General features: G+C 36.7%; 1 protein-coding gene across 1 annotated transcript; it reads right to left on the bottom strand.

The window, feature by feature from the left end:
* Positions 1-221: 221 nt before the first annotated feature.
* On the bottom strand, positions 222-6237 carry LOC145907172 (putative methyltransferase-like protein 24). The gene is made up of 7 exons (XM_082994600.1): positions 6157-6237; positions 2992-3058; positions 1074-1162; positions 797-1001; positions 527-634; positions 377-471; positions 222-317 (listed from the first exon to the last, which is right to left on the bottom strand). The coding sequence occupies exons 1-7, from the start codon at positions 6235-6237 to the stop codon at positions 222-224; spliced, it is 741 nt and encodes a 246-aa protein (XP_082850726.1).
* Between the last annotated feature and the right edge of the window lie 4627 nt (positions 6238-10864).

Here is a 10864-nt window from a genome sequence, read left to right as displayed (position 1 = left end):
ATAAAATACAACAACGTGGAGGAAGCTATTCTTAATTGCGGGGTACCGTTTAGAAAGGCCACATAACAACAGTTGGTGCACACGATGGGGCGATGCATTCAATTAAATTTTTCTTTGCAAATATTTCATTTTCTAAATTAACACAACTGCAGTACATTGGAACTTAAAGTAGTGTAAATAATCTTTTTTGTAACTTGCATAATATTACCATTTTTTTAACACTACAACACCACAATTCGTTTAGTATTTAGTCGCGTTTCTAAACCAAATTGTCTGACGCATTTGTACAAACCGGTGTGAAGAAGTTCTTGCAAGACCTGGAACAAAAGAAAAATTTTCATACAAATTGAGATTCAAGGCACATATCATGTCTTACCTGGTCTTCAAATCCTCCCCCAGCTGGGTTGTCTATATCCACCTTTAGGTAATCTAAATACCTTCCTTTGTGACCCAGTTCTTCGAGTATCGTACCTGGGCAAATAATTTATGTTATTTCTAATAACGAGTGTATGTCGCTGTAACTCACGCAAAGTTCGCTGTTTCCATCCGCCTTGGTCGTGGTTCTCACTGCTGATACCGATTTTGTGAAACACTACTCCAGAATCCCGTCTAAATCCATCCTCCAGTTTCATACCTGCAAGAAAATGTCTGGTTTATGTGTGCGCCATTTTTTTTGATAAAAGAGTTTATCAGCTAAAAAAGTTTTTGCAAATATTTTTTGCAGGCAAACTTCTTTAAAAATGTTAAAACTCTTGTTTTTCCAGCACGTTTCCTAAAACATAAAACAATTTTCTACTTGGATCAAACGAGTGAACTTCGCATCCTTTTTTTGCCATTACGTCATCGAAGCTAAAATCACCTCCCACGCCGAAAGAGTAAACCAAACATTTGTAGCCATCAGTGTTTCCCTTCCAAAATTTGGGTTCCAAACATACTGGATAAACACCGTCGCCCAAAGCTGACTGATCGCCACCGTAGTTTTCAACTTGCAAACAATGGTACTGTAATTCAAATAAAAAAAAAATATCTAACATCACGTATTTTTCCAACAACAAAACAAACAAATCTGCCACCTGTATTTTGTAAATATAATTCCATAGACGATCGAATTCCTGTTGAGGTGAAGATTGTCCTGGTGGACCAAACTTCAATATCTCCTTCGCTTGAATTACAACAAGATCCTCCGTCACATTTGCGGGAGTATTCAGTTGTTATGGTATATTTATGAAAACTTAACCAAATAAATTAATATTATTTCTTAAATTTTATCTGATACGTGGTAATTCCCAGCATAAGATGCAACTTTACTGTTTTCCAGATTAATTTTGTTGGTTTAAACGTCCTTATTTATCTCCAGTCTTAAACGAAGTTCTCGAATCTCAGCTATATTGATAAAAAAAAAGGTATTGTAGAAAAATTTTTAACGATGCTTTGTAATTTATAAATTTCTTCGACGTACGTGACACCATAACACTGTTTCATACGTTAGCGCAAAAATGCACTGCATTTCGCAGTTTAAAGAACGTGACTACCCCTTAACCAGTGCTACGATGTCAGCCACAAAAATTACATAAAAACCTCGACTGATATTAACATGTAAGCAAGCGTTTGCATTTATGTGAAGTTTTAGGTTTTGGAATGACAAATTTCAAAGAAATGCAAATGGCCACAAAGTGTAAGGTCAACTAACCTGCTAAATTAACTTGCCAAACTACGTAGAATATAACAGCAACTACTATCAGCAAATTTAATATCAGGTACCTAAAATCTTTCCTTGCCAACATCATGATTACCTATTGCAAGAAAATGACTTGAATATTCTTGATCATGTAATTACTAAACAAGTTCATGTTCTTCTTGAATAGCAAAATTCGAATAACTTTGTGATTTACGTGAAACGTAATAGCTCCACACTGAGCCTGGAACATTTTTTTGGTTTACTTTCTTGGGACACATACATCAACACAGTCTGCATAAAATAACTGGAAGAGGTACAATTTATAACACCAGCGCGTTATCGATTATTACGCTTAATGATATTCAGTGTTGTTGTTTCGCCTCATACACACGCACGACACTGGCGTACCACATGCCCATATTTTCATTCTGCAATTTGACTACCATTTATATGCGTGAGCGTCGTTAGCCTTGTTTTGTATTCTATTTTTTTTCCATTTTTTTTAAACTAACACAAAGAAACACAACACTCAGAATAAAGTACTACTATTACATAGGATATTATTAACAGCACCCTAGCTTTGGCTTTCCTTTTCAAATTTATTAATTCCAGATATTTTGCACCCAAGTGCTGCGTACCTTTCGCAATTATAAAATAACCATAAAGTATCAAAGCGTTAAGTCATGGATATCACTAAAACATCGAAAACGACAATTTGGGCTGTTAAACAACTTCTATGACCTATCGCTCTGCAAGTCTTTAACTCATATATAACTGTACCGTGTAGCTCACAAAAAACAACGAGTGTAATGTAAACAACACAGTTCCTCTACAGTTTCGAGGGAATCATTCATGAATCCTTCCCCTATCGAGTCAACCACACGCCAGTACGGACGATTTAATGTTCACGAACATGTTGCATTTAAAAGCAAGTGATATTTTACATGTAATAGGAAAAAAATGCACAGCAAACTGTAAACAGAGCAGTAATAATAAATGACGGAAGCTATATTCTTAATTGCGCGGTACCGTTTAGAGAGGCCACATAACAATAGTTGATGTACACGATGGGGCAATGCATTCATTTAAATTTTTATTTGCAAACCATTTATTTTCAGAATTTACATTACTACAATACATTCGAATTTGAAATACTGTACATAATCTTTTTGTAACTAATCTAATATTGACATTTTTTCACAGTACAACACTATAATTCGTTTATTTAGGCGCGAACGCTGTGATACATCAAATTTGGCAATGTTCAGTGTTCAAGTTAACGAATGCAACCTCCCACAAAATTACTTCATTACCGTTAACCATGTTGACCTTTTTGTCCTTAAGGGAAAAGTTGACGTTGTCAAGAAGTCCCTGCAAGACCTGTAACAAAAGAAAAAATATCATACAAATTGAGATTTAAGACTTTAAGTTTTGGAGCAACATATATCCCAACCTTGCGAAACGGTGTAAGAATTGGCCGCACGCATTCGCCACGACGCAGGTATGTGCGACTTCGATTCCAAACCCGCCGGATGAAGCGCTGCACACAAGGTTTTTTTGCTCCATAGCCAATGAAGCAGAGGCAATTTTTAAAATCAACTGTGATAAGCTGATGCGTGCTATTGTGGTTGCCATGCAAACTGAAGACGCTAAAAAGGTTGCAAATGAAACCGTTTGTGGAACACAGGGATCGGGTATAATGTTCGGAATGCAAGGAAAACGCTGTTGCGTCACCAACTACCCAATTGCCGTTATAAAAACAGCCACATGCCATTTTTGCAAACGTTTGGGACACGTGGAAGGTGCTTGCAGAAAGAAGCGGACATCTACCGACAATATCAACATGTTGTTTACAAACAAGCCGCAATTCAGTTCAAGTACGAACCTGTAGGGTACCGTTACCAGAAACTCTATTTCTGTCGTGAAATAGAGAAAATTGGATCTCGACAGAACATGTTCTTCCGGTTGTGGGGGCGTTTAAGGCAAAAGTTCAACGTTGACCAAAAATGAATAAGGTCGAATTTTTCGTCTCCGAAATGCCGCTTCTAAATTTGTTTGGACAATGCGCCATCGAATCCTTGCACATTTCGTTGTACAAGCTACTTTAGAGTCCCGAGGAGTAGTTACACGCATTATTTGACGTGAGCTATCCGGACACACATGCATTTACAAGAAGCTTGCAAACATCTTTCGAACAATACCGAGATCTTTTCGTCCGAATTGGAACGTTTGAAGGATTTTGAACTAGAGGTAATGTTTACAAACGACTTAAAGCCTATATTCTGCTAGTCGAGACCAGTTGCCTTCGCATTACAAGACGATGTCAATGGAGCATATGACGCTGACATCGTATTTAGACTCCTGTGAAATTTTACAAGTTGGAAATGCTAGTGGTTTAAATACGAAAGTCACCGCTTCCAGGACAAACCAAAGCCAAAATACGAGTTTACAGAGACTACTTTGTAGCAGTTAACTTGCAGTTATTTTCACACCGTCACGTACTTCCATTTCTTGAAGACGTGATGCGCAAGTTTCAAGGTGAATACGGCTTTTCAAAGATTGATCTAGCTGACGCGTATAACCAAATCCGATTTGTGCTAGAGAAACGCGAGAAGCCAGAGAATCTGTACACACGGAGTTATACTATTTCAAAACGTTTTGGCATTTGGTATAACCTCCGTTGCAGGCTATTTCCAAGCGATAATGGACGACATTACCAAAGATTTGCAAGGTGTAACCATCTATCTTTACGCCTCGGTGCATAAAGTACTGCAAATTGGTCTTTAGCCACTGGCATCAAACCGACCCTGAGCCGCTGTAAACAATTTTTCCTACATCATTCAGTGATAACCTTTAGTCTAAGGCCGGGTCCACACTCACGCTTTGCGCCGGCGGATTCTTTGTTTGTTTTATTATAGGTCGGCGTGCGGGCGTACGCTCGGGAAAAAGGAAAAATTCGTTGTAGACGAAACGAAAAAGTTTGGTTTTGAGTTGACACACAGACTACACTGGACAGCAACAAAATGTTGTGTTTTGAACGATTATGTTGCATTTTGCCTTTTGACACGATGATATTTGTATTGTAATCTCGAATATAAATTAGAGGCACTTCTAGCCGTTATTTCGAAACCAGTCACGTCGGCCACTAAAACCTCCCCATAGCCAATACTTGGAGCATCCTGTAGTGGGAGGAAGTAACACGCTCACATGTAGGGAAATGATGAATTACCAACAAAGATTGATCAACAGAAGCAATAGAGACGGCAATGTTTGTTTTATAGTAATCTGCAAATCATTATACGTTTATGTTGAAGTGTATTCTGTGTATTCTGTGCATCTGTTAATCTGTTAATTAGTTCCAGTAAAATGGCCTTGCAAAAAAAAGACTGCTGGAGTAATGAAAAATGGGACAACCACTATAAACACATATGGTAAAATTCTATTGAACGTTTTCTCCTACGACGGTGAAAAATATGATGGAATATCTCACACTATTGAAAATGATACTTTGAATAAAATGTTTGGCTCCACATTTTAAAATAAATTTTCTTGACAAACGTGATCATCTAAAGGAGTTAGTGAAGTGTATATCTGTAATTATGCATTGGTTGGACGTGATTAAGAAACTTACGTGATGAAAATCAAACTGTTATGGCGACCACGTTGAATGTGCCATGAATAATGTGCACCCAGGCGTGCAGTGTGCCCTTTCTCGCGTGTTTCTCTCCGATTACGAATTGGTTCTTAACCTACAGAAATATCAATTTGGCAAAACCACTATGGATTTTCTTGGGCATAGTCTTAATCAACACGGAATGAAATCACTGTCGACAAGACTCGAGTGAAGCCATTAAATAAATTTATGCAAAGTACAGAAGTTATTTGTTTTACGAAACACCTAGGATTTCATGTCTATCAATCCCAGGTTGTTAGAAACTGCACATTTGGCTTATAAACAACGATACTTTATTGTAATGTCCAGTTTGTCTGACATATTCTACTTATGTATCTTCGCTAATACACTTACTATGGCCGATGAGTTTCTGCAGTCCATAATGATGACTTAGAATAATGCAGTATATTGTGACAGCAAACCGGGAAGAAATGTGACTTTGAAATTAACAAATTAGCCAATGCAATGGTCGAGAATTCAATGATACAGCCCTTTCGACTTTTCGAGAGATTAGTAGCCGAACAACGAGTTGTCTGCGGTTATGATAAAAACAAAGGGTAAAAAAAACAATCTAAATGCACTATGATAAAAAATTAAATATTAGAAAATACATCTCGACCTTTTAGTGTTTTTTAGGCATAAACTTTTTGAGTCATAGTCGTGTGAAAAACAAATAGTGTTTTTCTGCGTCATCATAACGTATTTTGATGGCTAGGAAGTCCCCCTGAGATGTGAGGTGTAATAACTTTATTACACACGGTTTTAAGCAAATGTTTGAGGTTCCCTTTAATCGAGGGTGACTCACTTTCAATGTACAAGGTGGAATGTGTTGAGTTGTTGTCTTTACTTCTGTAGGTAGATAATTCTTCCGACACGTTGTAGTCATGGTTTGGACATAGCGTACAAATGAAAGCAATATTGTTGCGTTCTAAACAGTTGTGTGTGATCAATATATAAGTTTATTTACATTAGCCACCACATTTTATTTAAATACCATCACAGCCTCTTTGGATTAAAGACATTTACCTAAGATTATAGACATTTATCAGAAAACGTAAAATGGAAAGATGTGGGAACAAATACTTGGATTGAGCATTGGATTGAGACCATCAAAAACCAGCATGTATTTTAGTGACAATTGACTCTTTCTGCCATGCACGTTAAAAGTTACATTTGCTGATTTCGTTTACCGTTATATCACACATCCAACATAACAGGTAGGAACTTTTTACGCCAGAATAAAAACAAAGGTTAAGGAACGCTACAAGAACATCAATATGAAAAGTTTTTCGGAAAGTGAACACTACTTGTGAGTTTGTTTCGCTGGGTGTTTAGTAATTTCAGGACAGGGTCTGGTATCTTTGTATACGTCATGAGGTTTATAAAAAACATAATGTAACTTAGTTTTACATTTTGTTTCAAACCTTTTGGATCTTTAAACCGTGGTTCAAATGTTACAAAATCAACCAATCAAACCATCGTTAGCAAACAAGGCTAGCATTATTCATTGCGCCACTTTTCCTTGAACAAAATCTACACACCCTCGTTATGACAAGCTGTGTGTTGATAAGCCATGTTTCTCTGTCGTTCTTATCATTTGATCTGCTTCCGATTTCGTGTTATCGGGCAACAAGAAGTTGTTTGCTCTGATTAAAGTCGTCGGCAATCCAGAGGGCTCGTGCAACTTTAACGTTCTTTCAGTTGCCCTACGGTTTTATCTTCACACGCACCGCATGCTTGCGGCCGCGGTGCTACGTCACGCAAGTAGGTCACCTGACTATTCACAGTGTCTTGGAGGTTACCACCAGCAGCCTATTTGTTCGGCCAGTTTTAACATTTCATTTTCAGCATTTTACTTTTTTTTTCTATTTCATTTTTGAACTGAGGAAGCTTTTAGCGAAACATGTATTCTTTACAATAAATGCGCTTGACACAAAGTTATGTTATATTGTAATTTTGCAAATAAGAAGTTATCGCTTGTGTCACGCACAACAGGTGGCGTTGGAAAAAGGTAGATTTCGGAACGTGTTAGAAAACTTGTGGTTGTGGCACAAATTGTGTTATCGTTTTTTTATAAAAAATCAGTTATAATTATGAATGATTGCGTTCAGGATGGAATAAAACAAACTAGAGATAAATGCTGTTTACTCATGACTGGCACAATTTAGGATGCAAGATGTGTGTTATGATCTGCAAACATTGTTTACGACTGCATAGTCACCACAAAGTGGAAGTCTTGCCGGCTATTTAGTTGACAAGATGGTTGTGAGTCACACCATAGCTGCACTGACGAGACCTTCCAGGTTGAAACAGTGGCCATGTCTGCATCTTATTATGATAAACACTTTTGGTTCTTGTACTGGTCTAGGGTAAGAATGATGCTTTGTTATCAATAAAACAATTCCGTCTTGAAATAGATTATATTCGGTAAAGTACGATAGGATAAATGCGATTGGAAAGTTTGTTGTATCTGAGGGAAAATCATCCAGTTTTTAGATACTTTATTACTGACAGGCAAAGTAAGGTTATCGATATTCCAAGTTATCCGTTAAATGAAATGTAACTGTTTAATAAAAGTTTTGTTTAATAATGTACCTGTAGATACTGAATTGAATGGTTTCAGTGGGACAAGTAGACTGTAACACGACCAAACGCTACGGAACTAACCGTTGTGAAGAAAACAACGATTTTAATCAAAGCTGTTTGTCAATAATTCTACTTTAGATGATTGTTAACGTGTGTTGTTCGTCAAATTAACATGTTCAGCTTAAATGCACGTTGTGTCGTCAATAGCCTGATTATAATTAATTTTTCCTGATTAAGAATAATTTACATTTTTATATAATTTACATAGTTTGCATTTTTATCTGGTTTTGAATTTCGATAGAACATTCATGTTAAAACACCAACTTATATATTTGTTATTATCTACAGTGTTTGTATAGTTTCTGCGGTTTTAGACGTGCGATCACCTTGCAGTTTGTACTTAAAACTTACTAGCAATGAAATGATCTCAACTATTTTGGGTCACTTGATTCCACTAATATAATTCTCCTGTGTGGTGTTACAGATTCACACAGTCGAAGTTTGATAAAAATGATAAAGTTGATTTTGTTTGGAGTTGTATTGGTCGGCCGTCTTGTTATAACACATCAACAAGAACAGCAATGTAGAGTTGTGTGGGATGCAGGAAATCAGGGAGACGGTATTCGGATCAGAGGAATAAAGGGAGAACCTGGAATCACAGGAAGCAGAGGAGAGAAGGGCGCACATGGACCACGTGGAGAGCGAGGACCTCGAGGTGAAATCGGAAAACAAGGACCTGACGTTGACGAAATGATGAGTCTTATTAACGGTATGTGGATTTCCCACATGCTTATTTTCTTCAAATGAAACATATGAAGGTGGTAATCACATTTTGAAATACAAATTGAAAAAGAAAGTAATCATCACTCCTATTTGCCACTGGTGGCCTAGCCAACCAATTACGTGACAGTTATCCATACAACAAGTTTTACACGTGACACGCTGCATAAACAGCGCGGGTACCAGGAAGCAGTAAAACATAATTTAAAATAAACGTATTTTCTAAAACAACTCATCTAGGTTTAAATGTAAGAGCTGTAAAAATACAATGTACTAAAAAAACAGTCTTTCACAAGAAGTGAACTAGAAACTATAGCATTCCAGAGACTTTGAAAGTAAACCTTCAATTATTACCGGTAGTTCAAGAATGAGTTACCTATCTGAAAATTTCACCAACTATGTTTAGCAGAGCAAGATGTTAGAGGATATTAATAATTTTTGATCGTTTATCTTCAAACTCCCGCAATTAACGCAAATAAATTATCTTCTTTATTTAATCGCAAGCTTTTGTTCATAGCTTTGACGAATGAAGTGGATCGACTCCAGAATAAGCAGAATCGTACATATCACAGTTAAGATCACTCATTTTTATACTTGTGCAAACAAGCTTTAGACTCGTGTTATTCGTTTAAAACAGATTAAGCAACGTTATCCAAAAAATACCATTGTGTTCATTACTGCCCTTTCGTGTAATAAACACCAAGTTGTTCATCACCACAATGGTCGTAAAAGTTGGGTTGTGTAATAGTTCACAACCCAACTTTTCAAACCCGACACTTTCGTCCCAGCTCCTTCCCCCCAAAAAACATCCCGAATCGCATGGAATGTGAATCAATATAAATAAAAATACTGATTGATTCTCAAACGATCTTTCTGGTCGTACGTTACTTTACATAAACATTGGAATTTTTCAAAAATCTGATGTTGAAAATTGTCCCTCATGTGTCCGTGTTCTTTAAACCTAATATAATACAACATAACACATTTTCAAAAAACAGGGATTGAAAAACTTCTACAAAGTCTTGGTTCCGAATCTTGTAAAACATCTCATGTTCATGGTCTCCAACTTCTTAGATCTGGAGAAGAAGCTTACTGTGAAGACGGGTGGCAGGTGAAAGTGAAAATATACATTTCATTGTTTACTTGAGTAAATGTTGATTATCCATGTTGCAACCTTCTAATGGAACCTCAATATAAATGTAGTGTTATTGGATGTTAGGCCGTTTATTTAATCAGCTTTGATAAAAACTGTGATAAATAACAGGTGTTCCAACGCCGTTACGATGGATCTGTGAGTTTCGATAGAGATTGGGTGGATTACAAGAAGGGGTTTGGGAATCTATCTACAGAATTTTGGATAGGTTATTGTCCAATTGACTCATAAGTTTGAACAGAAACTAAACACCAGTGTCCTATAGCACTAACACTTTCGAGCTGGTGGCGTTATATTAAAATTAAGAACTTGTTTTGTTTGGTGAAGATTATCTAATCGCTAGTTTCATGGTGTTATGCCAACAAACTTACTATATACTATAGATAACCTGGCTTTCAAAACATTGTTCGTCAATGGTTGCTATAAACGACCACTGACGAACAATACGTCAATGAAACTTGTACCGAGAAAGATCCCAGTTGATATAAAGCCAGTAGTCTGTTTCGCCAAAAACTTTTGTAACAAAAAAAACCTTATTAGGTTTAGAGAAACTGCATCAAATCACCAGTGCGTCCACTACATGTCGTCTTCGTATTGATATGCGGATTGTCTGGACTGGTTTTGGTTTTGCCGAGTATAGGTAAGATTATCATTTTACTGTGTTGAAATTAATCAATTCGTGGCAGCGATAAATTACTCGACACAGCGTAATGTAAAGAATTGCAAATGATGTTAATGCAAATTTATAGTTTTTCTTTGGAATATTTTGTAATTTTGTCCATATTGGAAATAGCCAGTTGTAAAGGTTATATCGAGTTGTAAATCAACCAGCAAACAATTTACTGATTGCCAGTCTCCAGACAAAACAAATTAGGCCAAACAAATCAAATCGAAACCATCTCACAACCTATGTAGAGAACTATGTATTTTTACTTTCTATCCTCTAACAGAAGTCACCCGGACCCACAATTTAAATGACAGCTTGGGTGACAAT

The sequence above is a fragment of the Ascidia mentula genome, chromosome 6 (genome assembly GCF_947561715.1).
Source record: "Ascidia mentula chromosome 6, kaAscMent1.1, whole genome shotgun sequence".
NCBI classification, from domain to species: Eukaryota; Metazoa; Chordata; class Ascidiacea; order Phlebobranchia; family Ascidiidae; genus Ascidia; species Ascidia mentula.
This window is presented reverse-complemented; position numbering and strand designations above follow the sequence as displayed.